General features: G+C 32.3%; 1 protein-coding gene across 1 annotated transcript in view; it reads right to left on the bottom strand.

Moving 5' to 3' along the window:
* Positions 1-6374: 6374 nt before the first annotated feature.
* Positions 6375-14631, bottom strand: part of LOC111480712 (basic blue protein-like) — a 117596-nt gene continuing 109339 nt past the window's right edge. The window contains exon 2 of the mRNA XM_023125887.1: positions 6375-6589. Within this exon, the coding sequence (XP_022981655.1) occupies positions 6390-6589 (200 nt within the window). The 3' untranslated portion in view covers positions 6375-6389. The remainder of the gene's footprint in view (positions 6590-14631) is intronic.

Consider the following 14631-nt stretch of genomic DNA (forward strand, 5'->3'; position numbering starts at 1 on the left):
TGTGGTGGATTAATCAAACATTCTCAGTGAGGAAATAGTTGTGTACCAGTTTGATCCTGAGCTGTAGAGAGAATTGAGTTTGCTCTTGAACTCGTAAAAAGAGCGGTGTACCGATTTGATCCTGAGTCGTGGAAGGGATTGAGTTTGCTCTTGAACTCGTAAAAAGAGCGATGTACCGATTTGATTCTGAGCCGTGGAAGGGATTGAGTTTGCTCTTGAACTCGTAAAAAGAGCAGTGTAGCGGTTGGGCTCTGATCTGAGTAAAGAGTTGAGAAAGGTTTATTCAAATTCTCAAGAGGCGCCTGGAGAGTGGAGTAGGTCGAGTTTGACCGAACCACTATAAAACTATAGTCTTATATTTTCTAACTCTTTCCTATTTAATTTCGAAAGTGTTATTAAGATTTATTGCATGTTCTATGTTTTTTTTTTTATAACTTTTATTGTTATTTATTGAACTTTTTTATTGTATTAATTATTATATTCTATTCATTAAAAAAAAAAAATCATAATTAGAAGAATTAATCACATTTAAATAATTTTTTTGTTAAAGCCTATTCACCTCCTCTAGGGTGCCATACCGTTCAAAAAATAGTTCAGCCCAAAGACCTTGGTTTTGAGTTCTTAACTTTGGTTCTTATATAAGGACTTTAGTTTTGAGATTCTAGGTTATTTTCTCAAAATTTGTATCTTGATCCACATTCTAGCTCTTATTTGTAGTTCTTAATTCTTGTCCTTATTCTTTTCCTTGTCCTTAGTCTTGCTCTTGGTTCTTATCCTTAATTCTGGTACTTGTTCTCATTTTGTTCCCTAAGACACTTCACCCCTAGGATTTATGGTACAAGACATGAACCTGACAACCTCTGTCTAAGGAGGTTGGGTTTTATGTCCTAAAACTCATAGTTTGTAAACAAAAACATTTCTATTTTTAATAAAGTTATTATGGTTGTTTATTCAATCAAGATTGTTATTAAATAAAGTAAACTTTACAATCATTAATCTAAATCCAATAAACTAAGAGCACTCTGGTTATAATATAATTACTTGAACTATATGTAGAGACATAAGAGTTGATCAAGTTCAAGTATATAGTCAAAATGATCTATAGTATAAGGATAAAGCTGAGTACATTATTCTGGGGACACTATGGATGTGGCCCACTTTTGTATATGATATAAACAATGTGATCACTAAATTGTACATGTGGAGACATGTGAGTGGGGGCGTCCTATGCAATGAGTATTGCATAAGATCGGACCATGATGAAAATCACTCTCACTTTATAATGTCGTTTACTGTTGAGACTTATTTTTTTTTCATTCGATGACCTAGGTAATTCGATCTTAATCCTGAGCTAACCATGAACTCTTGTTTATTTTGAATTATCCTTAGATTTGCATGGGTGAGAGTGACTCAAGTTCGCCAACTCAATAGGCCTCTCATTTCAAGGGTAAGACTGGGTAAATGGCTGGGACGTGCCGTGTAAGATGAAATTCACTTGTAATAGCCCAAAAATAAATAAAGAAATAAACAAATAAAAAAAAAAACTTTATATAAAAAAAAGTTAAAATAATAATAATAATTTAATTAATTAATTAAAATTTTAAAAAAAAAATTTCCCCACCTCTCTCCACTAACCTATCCCTTCCAACCATTATCTCTCCTTACCCATCCTTATGCAAACTTGCAAAAAAAAAAAAAAAAAAAAAAAAAAAAAAAAAATGGGCCCATGAATTCCCATGCATGTATGTGGGAAGGTAGGTTATTGAAGATTGAATTTCCTCTTTGGTGAGGGTTGGACCCACTTCGATGGCTTTATCATCTCTTCATGTTAGACCAAACTTGGAGCCATTTTGTGGCTGCCAANAATAGCTTTCAACATAAGCAGATTGTAGAGATTTTTGTCAGTTATTACCGTAAAATCCTATCTCAGATTTCCTTTTCCTTTATAGTTATGGTTATAAGAAATTAATTTAAGATCAAATATTCTTTCATATCTTAACACGTCTGTAATAATCAGATCCTATATACAATTGATTAGATTTTTGTTAGCATTTTAAGTTATACCGTTATAAGGTTAGATTCAATAAAATTTTAGTTGTCAGATCTATAAACTAAAAAAATGTAGCCATGACTTAAAATTGGTCAGTAATATCTGTTTTCATAATTGAAAAACAGAGAATGAAAATAATTAGGGAGAGGGAGATTGAGGAAAGATTTGTTGAACAATATTTAACAATAAAACAGTAAATATCAAAGGACAGTGAACTCCTTCAAATTTTGTGTAACAGAAAATATCAGAATAAATAATTTTATAGAGTTCAAACTTGAAATTGATGTCATGAGCTCATATAGGTTGACTCGGATTTCAAAGGACGGAATCGAACTTTCATTAAAGATATATTTGTGACAACGACTTAAGCGAGCCAAGTAAGTGACCTTACTATCGACATGATTATATTTGATGTTGACACGTGCCACGTGGTTCTGCACGTGTCATATATATTGATATGTGTGAATTGTCTATGGATCGATATGCTTCCTATATGTTATGTTATGTTATGTTATAATATGTGGATTGTATGATAATAATTATGGTACGATGTGCTCAAGGATATGTTTGAGATAGGATACGAGAAGAATGCACAAAACGAAATGTAACGATAGGAGTAAGATATGTTCATGAAATGTTAAGGTTAGGTTACATACCGGAGTGCTATGGATAGGAGAGATTGATGAAAGAATACGGTTAGGTTATGGGTAGAAAGGGATAGGTTTGTGATAGATTGATAGAACGATAGCATTAGGATACGTTCTTGTGATGATATGACTAAGGTACGTTACGTAATGATATGTCTGTGATAGGTATAAGAACGTTAAGGCTATGGTAAGTTAGAGAACGATATGAGTATGAAGTGTTTACGTTATGACTTGTTTATGATATGATACATTGTATTCTAGATTATTATGCTTAAGTACATAGTCATGTGAACGTGAATGTATGTTATGTATGCTATTTAGTCTGATGTGATGTGTAATGCATGTAACAATATGTTGTTCTTGAATGGTTATGGCATGATTGTATGAAATGTTTGAATGTAGACAACATGAATTGTATGACATGAAATACGGTAAACTGTCTGGAATCATAACTGATAAGATAAGGAACCACTACAAGAGGAGTAAGATTTGGATTACCTTGTTGATCGAATATCTCAAGGCAAGAACATTGTTTGAGATTCGAATCACTCCACAACAAGATCGATCATGTTTAGCTTGAATGATTTTTATTGATCAAATATCTCATATACTTGTTTGAGATTCGAATCACTCCACAAGCAAGATTGATCATGTCGAGCTTGAATGATTCTACATGCAACCTAAACTACATAGAATTGCAAATAAACTTAGTCATTGGCTAAAGAAAGCAAGATTAATCATGTCGAGCTTGAATGATTCTACATTCATGTGGATACTAATGTTGGAAAAATATCAAATATTTAACCCAACCTTAATTCCAACCATTTTTTTACGTCCTTCAAGATAACTTGATTTCTTTTTTTAACTAGATCAAGATAACTTGATTTCTTTCTTTAACTAGATTAATGGTTTAATGAGTTTCATGTATTACTTGGACTTTCAAGTCACATCCTCTAAACCTTGCTAAATGTCCAACAACAGACCCCTTTACCTATATATCCTCACAATCCCATTTTAAAAGATTCTTGTGGTAGAAAGAGGGTACACTTAATTGGTATTGCAGAGGCACAGTTGATATCATTACATGTAATAGAATTTGGAATACTAAATCCAACTTTAAATAAAGGGTCTTAGAGCCTTAACTACGAAAATACCTTTGAAACATTTTGAAATGGGCTATTATTCTACAAAAATAAAATAAAATAAAATAAAATTTATATTGAGCTATGAAATATATTTATGTAAGGGTATAGGGAAGATTACCATGGAACTTTTAGTTGATTTAGAGACAAATTCTACATTTGTAATCATGGCCATCTTTTGCTCAAATCATTCTTAAATTTAAGACATATCCTGAAAGTCTCAAACTGCTTTGACCATGATCGTAACGCCTCATTGATACTCTTAAACCACCTTAGTGGCTCTCAAAATGCAACATTGACGTCTTTTCAACCCATAATTGTCATCATACTATTATATAGACATTATTCTCACATTCTCTAGTAGAGTTTAGGTGACATCTCCGTAGTAGGCTCCATAACATAAGTGTAGGGTTATGGAGCCTGTTGCTTATTTATAGCTCATTCAACCGTTCTACGTACATATAATGCAAATGGTTATATATATATATATATAGTGAAAAAACTATATATAATAAAAGGCTATAGATAAATTATATATGGTAAAGTTATAGTAAACTGAACCAAGTATATACAATCTTAGTAGTGCTTTTAAAATATACTTTCTGCTTTCTCTATACTTAAGTCATCCATATAAATCTTTAGTCAATATTCCTCTTTTCATTTTCTCTCTCTTGTTCTTTGTGCTCATCTAGATCGTGTGTGTTATTGTGTGATCCTAAGAACTGGTACCAAATTTAGGCAAGATTCATCATGATCTATGAAGATCGAAAACTCAAATGTTGGAATTAAGAAGTTTGATGGATCCTTTTTCGGTTTTTGGATGATATAGATTGAAGATTATCTCTACCAGAAAGATCTTCATGAACCCCTGTAGGAGGTGAATTCGGATACCATGAACACGGAGTAGTAGAAGCTCAAGGATCGGCCAGCCTCAGGGTTGATCTAGTTGACGCTATCCAAAAATGTGGCGTTCAACATCATCATTTGTTGAAGGTACTATCAAGTATATACCAAAAATTGTCGACTATGAACAAGGTGTATTTTATGCGAAGATTGTTAAATTTACAAATATGTGAAGGTGGATCTATTGCTTATCATATAAAGGAATTCAATATGATTGTAAGTCAACTGAGATCGGTGAAAATTAATTTTGAATATGAAATTAAAGCATTGATTTAATGTCATCTTTACCCGAATTGTGGAAAATTAAAGCATTGAAAGTATTCCCATACAGTACATGCAAATCACAACTAATTCTATAATATTTTCACCCTTTGCAATCGAAGCAAGTTCACAATTAGGAATTTGTTGACGAACCCCTGATCGTCTCTATATAACAGCATAAATACCACCTGCATAAACATATCATAAAAAGAGACATAGTATAGTAATCTAGACATACCTTCACGTAGATGTGTCTTATTATACATTAGTTCTCACATTGCAGACTTCTGATTTTGGTCAAGAATCAGAGGGAGATATTATCTACTAAAGTTCCTCAAAACTCCAAATACCTCATGGCCTGTACCTCGATGCATGACGACACGTACCTCGTGGCCTTTGCATGTGTCATTTATGCTTTATATTTACGACATTGTGACTATATTATAGGATGATGATGTATAATGTATGACTTATGATGACATGATTGAGTTATATGATAATGTCATATGATATTATATGATGTTCTATGATGATATTATATGATGATGACGATGCATGACAACATGACGATATAAGATGTAAGATTATGAAATTTCTTAATATGACGTTATTCCATATCAAGATGAAATACATGCTTTAAATATCATGATGCATTATGACAATGATTTTCTTTTAAGTCACCATCCTAATTAATGTTTAGAATATATATTTAAATAATTATAAAAAATTTCAAATGCGATTTCTAAATATTAAAACTAGAAAAAGAAAAAAAAACATAATTATACAATCCATCATTGATTCTAAATTCTAAAACAGGATCCCTAATAATTCTATCGCAATAAATAATATTCATATTAATTATGTCTTTCTATATGAAATTTGTGAAATTTGAACCGTATTAAATTAATTGGTTTTAAATCATTAAATAATATTTTTATTTTAAATTTGCATCACTATCAAAAATTAAATACTTATGTAGTTGTATTAAATTATTTAATAAATGAATTTAACTTATTTTATTATAAATAATAGTTTTAATAAATATTGCATTAGATTGATATAAGTTATTAGTAGTATAATTTAAGTAAATATACTATTTTTTATTTATATATAAAAATAGAACAATTTAGTACATTAAAATTATTATCCTAATTATTTTTCTTGTAGTGTTATCCATTATAAATTTAATTTAAACATATTTATAAAAATTAAATAAATAAACAAAGAGAAATAATAATAATAAGATACATATACCACGCTTAATTATTATCAATTATTTTATTTCCACAATGTTCCAAATCATCGTTATATCAGTATCTTTATAAAATTACGACTTAGAATATTTACATTGAGATCGACGTGTAATCAAGACGGGGGGGTTGAGAACTAGAGGGAATTGATAGCAATTTTCATTCCACCTTGGCAGTGGCCTAGCGTGGCGCATATGAAGAAGCTGTGTCCTGTTGAGAGCATGATCTCATCCTTGCCTGAATTGAACACTTTGGCGCCTCTTGGAGCTATGCAGCTTCTATAACCCCCCTCGTCCACTATCACCACGTTGTGAACTATCGGGTTATAGTTGAATCCTACAAAAAAAAAAAAAAAAATGTATGTATTCGTTTCGTTTATTATTAATGATCTAACTGCGAATTCGATCGGATACTATTGGAATATATTTTATATAGTCGTAATGTAACGACCCAGATCCTCTTTGGGCTTTCCCTTTCGAGTTTCCCCTCAAGGCTTAGCAAAATCATTTTCATGCATACACTAACATTTAGTAGCTTACTAAAACGATAGCTACTCATTCACAACAACAATCTCAATAAATCTAAACATCATCAATACAACCATTTACATTCACATTCCATACAAGGTAAAACATAATGTATTCTAAATTATAATAAATATAGAATTAAACTAACCTGAATGCAATAAATTATAATACAATCAATAGAGTAAAAGTCCAATTATGAGTTATATTTTATAATGACCAAGCAATAACAACCTACACAATCAACTACATTTCATTTTCTTATCTTACTCAAGACATACCTGACGGAGACGGGGCACCAACGGTGGGACAATGGAACATGTCAAGCCTACATCATAGGCTAGTCTACAAAATCTATAACTTAGAGCTCTGATACCAACCGTAAAGACCCAAAATTTTCTACTTCCTTTAAGGTCGCTACTGTATACGTACCATAAACATTGAATGCGGAAGACTTCATTAAAATTTCATTAAACATAACCTTTATCTTAAAAAACACAGCCATAGACTTGTGTGATTCGAAAACATCTTTAAAGTGACACAACAAAAGACTAAATAAAATGAATAAGAGTTTAAGTTAAAAACATCCTATTCTAGCCTAAGTTCTAGCTAAGTCTAAGAAAATAAATACCACCACCCTATGCATGTGCCATGGTCTCAAATTGTCATGCCATCGTCAGCCGTACAGGAATGCGTTGCCTTAACCTGAAAAATGTAATAGCACATGACTTGAGTATTTAAAGAAATACTCGGTAAATGACCCCTATCGGGGTTATGCAACAATCACATGCAATGAAATGATGGGACCTATCTTTCGTTTCGTTTCGTTTTCCCTACGGTGCTATCATAACGGGTAATCGTGGACTTGTACCATATATTCTACACACAGCCCATACGTGCGAGTATGGGCTCACCAGCTAGTTCGCACACCGCTGGGTCACTTTCCTTATCTGGTGGGCATACTCTAGAAGCCCCTTATGCCAGGACCCGTTAAAACTAGTAACCGTCACGACAGCGCAATGCAAAGTATAACGATCGTTGTCTTGTCATTGGATGTACGCGTCCGTACCCTCGTGATGGGATAGGGGTATCCCCTAGATGCATGAACACACATAATGCATGAGGTCCCGCTACTTCTACATTTATAATGCATGAGGTCCCCCTACTTCTACATTTATCATTAATGAACATAACCCTCCTGTCACGTTTCATGCTTCATGTCATTCTCATTTTCAATTTACATTTCTTACAAATTCCTATCGGGGTTATGATTCCAGATAGTTTACCGTGTTTCATGTCATACAATTTATGTTGTTTACATTCAAACATTCCATACAATCATGCCATAACCAATCAAGAACATCATATCGTCACATGCATTATACATCACATCAAACTAAACAGCATACATAGCATACATTCATGTTCACATGACTACATACTTAAGCACAATAATCTAGCATACAATTTAATGCCACATGCAAATCCACGGGCATGCACCAACATACAACAAATAACGCGTAACCTACGACGAGTGAGCCACTTAACTGGCTAGCTTAAGTTGTTGTCACGAATATATCTTTAATGAAAGTTCGATTCCATCCTTTGAAATCCGGGTCAATTTATATGAGCCCATGACATTAGTTTCGAGTTTGAACTCTACAACATTATTTCTCAAATTTACATTGGTCCATTATTAAAAGTCTTGAAATGTTATATATTTATAATTATATTTTTATTAACCATCTTATTTTTCATAGTTACTGTTGTATAATAAAGTAGATACACCTATTTCAAGTTATTATAGGCTTTACTACTCTCTGTATTTACCTTATGTATTTACCTTTCCCTCTATATTTAGTTTGTGGTTTTTAATTCCCAAATTTTTTTTATTTGTTGCCTTTTAATTGTATTCTTATGTATTCCAAATTTCGGGTGGATCTCTGTTTTCAAATCTTTCTTTATCCCAGTGTTTCCTATTTCCTTATCTCAGAGTTTCCTACTCATAAGTTTTCTTGGCATTCTATCTTTAATCTATTCATTTGTCTACTGACAAAAATTTAATCTAATATTACTAATCTGACGTGATTTACTAGAATCTTATAAATGATTGACATTTAGTTTCTAACTCAAAGGTAGACCATTGTAATAATTTAATGAAGATCTAACTGGTTGTGATTTCTAAAAAAAATGAAGATTTAATATATACCTTATTGATCATATCTATCTTCTTGTAAATCTCCAGCCAATCTTAACTCGGTAAAGGTCATTCTTTTTTTTTTTTTCCTCAAGTAAAATTGATGATTATTGTTTTTTCCGCTCCCGTAAATCTTAACTGGGTAAAGACCATTTTCTTTTTTTTCCTCAAGTAAATATGACTGATTTCTTGCAATAGATGTTATTTTCTGGGGGTAAGGATGGGTTGAGGGAGATAGATGAGAGGTTAGTGAAGAGAAGTGGGGAAATGTTGTTTTTTTTGTTTATTTATTTTAACTACTTTTTATAATTATTTTTATTGGTTTATTTCTTTATTTATTTTTGGGCTATTATACATAAGGTCCCCTACTTCCACATTTATCATTAATGATCATACCCCCTATCACGTTCCATGCTTCATGTCATTCTCATTTTCAATTCACATTTCCTAAATATTCCTATCGAGGTTGTGATTCTAGACAATTTACCGTGTTTCATGTCATACAATTCATGCTGTTTACATTCACATATTCGATACAATCATGCCACAATCATTCAAGGACCACATATCGTCACATGCATAACATATCACCTCAAACAAAGCAGCATACATAGCATACAGTCACGTTCACGTGAGTTAGTACTTAAGCACATTAAACTAGCATACAATTTAATGACACGTGCAAATCCACGGACACGTACCAACATATGACAATTAACGCGTAACCTACGATAGGTGAGCCACTTACCTAGTTAGCTTAAGTCGTTGTCACGTATATATCCTTAATAAAAGTTCGATTCTGTCCTTTGAAATCCAAGTCAACCTATGTGAGTTCATGACATCAGTTTCAAGTTTGAACTCTATCAAATTATTTCTCTAATTTAGATAGTTAAAATTATGATATTTTCTGCTTCTACGGTTTTATTTTTAAATTTTGTTCAACAAATCTTCCCTTCTAATTATTTTCCTTTTTCAATTCTGTAAATAACATATTCCTCTACTTCTATATTTATTTTCATTCTGTAAATAGATATTGTTCGACAATTTTAATCGATTGTTTGGCTACTATCTTACAATAAAAATTTTATTGATTCTTATTTCCTATAACTTCCAATGCTAACAAAAAAAAAAAAAAAAAATCTAATTAATTGAATATGAGATCGGATTATTACATGAATTGGTCATAAATTGATTTCTTATAATCAACAGTAAATCTAGGATTTTACCGTAATAACATACCAAAATCTCTCTAGACTGCTTCATATCCTTTTTGAAACATCATTTTACTTTTTCTCAAATTTGACCTTTTTTTCTGTTTATTTTTGGATGAATTGCTATTGTTACGAGAGGTTAGTGGAGAGAGGTGGGTAAATTTTATTTTTATTTTTATTTTTAAGTAATCTTTTTAGTTATTTAATTATGAATTATTATTATTTTTATTTGTTTATTTATTTTTATTATTATTATTATTATTATTATTATTATTGGCTATTATATTTCCTCAATCTTCTCTCTTCTTAATTATTTTCACATGTATTCTGTATTTCCATTTCTATTTGGTCTTTTTCTTATTTACTTGTCTTCGATTTAGTAAACAATTATATTCTTAACTTTTAATTTAATCCATTCATTTGGTTATATTCTTTTTCTATAATTCATATAAAATTATGACAATTTAAATTATTGCAACAATTCATCTAATCTTACTATAGGCATGGTTATATTTGATGTTGACACGTGCCCCGTGGTTTTGCACGTGTCATACATATTGATGTGTGTGAATTGTCTGTGGATCGATATGCTTCTTATATGCTATGTATATTTTATAATGTGTGAATTGTATGATAATAATTACCGTACGATTTGTTCAAGGATATGTTTGAGATAGGATACGAGGAGGATGCACAAAACGAAATGTAACCATAGGAGTAAAATACGTTTATGAAACGTTAAGGTTAGGTTACATACCGGAGTGATATGGATAAGAGAGATTGATGGAAGAATACGGTTAGGTTACGGGTAAAATGGGATATGTTTGTTATAGATTGATAGAACGATAGCGTTAGGTTAAGTTCTGGTGATGATATGACTAAGGTACGTTCACGTAATGATATGTTTGTGATAGATATAAGAACGTTAAGGCTATGATAAGTTAGAGAACGATATGACTACGAAGTGTTTACGTTATAACTTGTTTATGATATGATACATTGTCATGCAATATGTCATGGTATGATGTGTGTATGATGAAATGTTATGTTAAAAGCATAGAACGTTATGTTAGGTCTCTTAAATTATGTGTATACAACATGATATGAATGACAAAAAATTAAGATAAATGGCATGAAATATAACCCCGTAACCCCGTAAGAATTATGTATGATTTGAGAACTGAATAATAAGAAACGATATGACATGAATGATGAACGATATCTGAAACGATATGAAAAATGATATGATATGTACATAATGCTAGCAGGGTTGTACTAAAGGATAATGAAAATGGAAAAGTTTTGGGGCCTCATGCATTTAGGGGGATACCCCTATCCTATCACGAGGGTACGGACCCGTACATCCAATGGCAGGACAACGATCATTATGCTTTGCATAGCGCTGCCGTGACGGTTACTAGTTCTAGCGGGTGTCCGGCCTATGGGGCTCCCAGATTATGCCCACCAGATAAGGAAAGTGGCCCAGCGGTGTGCAAACTAGCTGGTGAGCCCATACTCGCACGTATGGGCTGTGTGTAGAGTATATGGTACACATCCAAAATTACCCGTTAGGACAGCACCATAGGGAAAACAGAATGAAAGATAGGTCCCATCATCTCATTGCATGTTATTGTTGCATTTAACCCCAATAGTAGAGTCACTTACCGAGTATTTCTTTAAATACTCAAGCCATGTGCTACTACATTTTTCAGGTTAAGGCAACGCATTCCTGTACGGTTGACGATGACATCACAACTCGAGACCATGGCACATGCATAGGATAGTAGTATTTATTTTCTTAGACTTCGGTTAGAATAAAATGTTTTTAACTTACTCTTATTCATTTTATTTAGTCTTTTGTTGTGTCGTTTTAAAGATGTTTTTGAAACACGTAAGTCCATGGCTGTGTTTTAAGATAAAGGTGATGTTTTATGGAATTTAAATGAAGTCTTCCGTATTCAATGTTTATGGTACATATACGGTAGAGACTTTAAATTAAGTAGAAAATTTCGGGTCGTTACAAGGCCACTCTTATGATGATTAGAGATAGATTTCTAAATCATGATTGCATGTGTTTGCATTTGCATGACCCCCTATAGTGTTGCTAAGTATTCTTTGAAATACTCAGGCCGTGTGCCACATCATTTTTTAAGTCAAGGCAAGGCGCACTTGTACGAAGGACGACAACATTGCGAGCAGAGACTGTGGCACGTGAATAGGGTAAACTCATATTTAAATTCTTATTCTTAAGTTAGAATAGATTGTTTTGCATTTCATTGTTTTAAACTATTTTGTATTTGTTTTTATTTTCTCTAAATTTTAGTATTTCATATTTAAATACGGAAGACTATGACTGTGTTTTCCAGAGAAGAAGTTGTTTTAAGCATTTTTCGAAATTTACGTTATAAACGATGTTCATGTAAGAGTTATATTTTCGCATTATAGATGATCATGAGACGTTAGTAACAACTCTGGATATATGGAAATTTAAGGTCGTTACATGCAAAGATAACTAAGAAACCTTAATAGACCTATTAGCAATGTGAATGGTGCACCAGTGCCTCTACTTCCTATATCCTCTGATACGCCATTAGTTATATAAGCGACCTTGGTTAGATCTTTTAGCACCCTACCAAGAGGTAGAAGCATAGAAGTGGTACCGTTGAGCTAGAACTTGGGCTAGATATTATAACGCATTGAGACAACCAGATGCATTTATCTAGTGTAAATGGTCAAGGGTATCTTGAATAATGCCTTATAAGTTGTTAATATGTCCAATGAGGAGGTAAGAGCCCATATAAATAACTTAGTAGCTACCAATTACACAGATTCTTTCCTCCAATTTTAGAGTGGCTTTATGGCCATGTAGAAAGTCATATAATTCTATCAGATTTTTCGTGGTAGTGCCTCAACCCATGATACAAGTCATTCACTATTGTAGTAATGCAAGCTGACTAAGTCATAAGAGTAGCAACAATAGTCCACCTCGAGCTAAGGTACATTGTTGAATAGATTTTTGGAGCAAGAAATGCGATAAGTTATAGATATAGATTTTAGCCCGAATTTCTCAAAGCCTAGAAAAAAGTCTGTGATAAGTTACTAGAATTGAATGCGAATAAAGCTTACAAGTAGATTGCTTATTGATTATCTTTATACTCACATCATTCTACATTTCATTTTCAGGTGTTTATTGATTGTTGCTCCAGGTGGAAAACATTTAAGAGTTTCGTGGTCATAGAGGAGGTCATCTCACGACATCAATCAGTTTTTGTATTTTGTACTCTCTCTCATGCTTTATTGTTTGTCAAGCAATGACCAGACGACATGAGGATAGGAGTGGTCTAGAGTAGGTGGCCATAGAGATAACCTAGGTTTGAGAGACTCCACCGAATTTTGTGTTTTTTGTTCGGGTCTTTTTTTGTATACCATTTCGTCTTTTGTATTTAAATTTAAACTATATTTTTGTATAATTATAAATATGTATGAGTTTTTATCCCCATTTTTTAAAGCAAAATATATTACCATTTTTTTATCCCTCTCGCATCAGTGTAGATTGTGACTCATGCTTCGAGTAGCTTGGTGATCAGGTTGTGACAAAATCAACGGAAGTTTTTCTTTCCGTTGGACTAGATCACTTTGAGTTCGATATTATTCTTAATGGCTACTTTACAAAAGGTTGATAAAGTTTATTTTTATCTTGTTTTTCAACTTACCAACAAATTGTAAAAAGAAATTTGATTACAAAGTTTCATTCATATTAACAATTTTGTTTAGCTACAACAAGATTCAAATTCTATTGAAGTTCGAAAGAAAAAAATATATTGAACATGCACTTGCACATTTGCCAACATTATAGGGGTACATGCATCAACTTAAAAGAAAATTGTCAATCCTACCCACATATCATTGACCAAACTTTTGGATTCGGTTGCAATAGAAAGACAAATCTATGCATCTATGCATAGACTATAGGAAGCTCAACGAGGTGAAAATAAAGAATAAGTATCCCTTATCTAGGTGTCAATCTCTTCAATCAATTACCAGAGATTTCAATATCTTTCATGATAGATTTGAGGTTAGACTACCCTCGATTAAGAATTAAGAAGGACAAATGGAAGAAAACATTTAGAAATCGATATTGACACTATGAGTTTACAGTTATGTTCTTTGTCCTGACCAATGCCTTTACAGCCTTCATAAATCTAATGAACCGAATATTCGAGAATTTTTTCGATACGTTGTAATCATTTCATAGATGATATTCTTGTCTATTCCAAGACTGAGAAAGAATACAAGGACCACCAAAGAAAGATACAGTCAAGATTAAGAGCTACAAGATATATGTCAAATTCTCTAAATGTGAGTTTTAGCTTCAAGAGGTAGCCTTCGTTGGACATGTCATATCGAAAGAAGGCCTTGACCAATCACAGTCACTGAGAGATCAGG

The sequence above is a fragment of the Cucurbita maxima genome, unplaced genomic scaffold, assembly GCF_002738345.1.
Source record: "Cucurbita maxima cultivar Rimu unplaced genomic scaffold, Cmax_1.0 Cma_Scf00006, whole genome shotgun sequence".
NCBI lineage: Eukaryota > Viridiplantae > Streptophyta > Magnoliopsida > Cucurbitales > Cucurbitaceae > Cucurbita > Cucurbita maxima.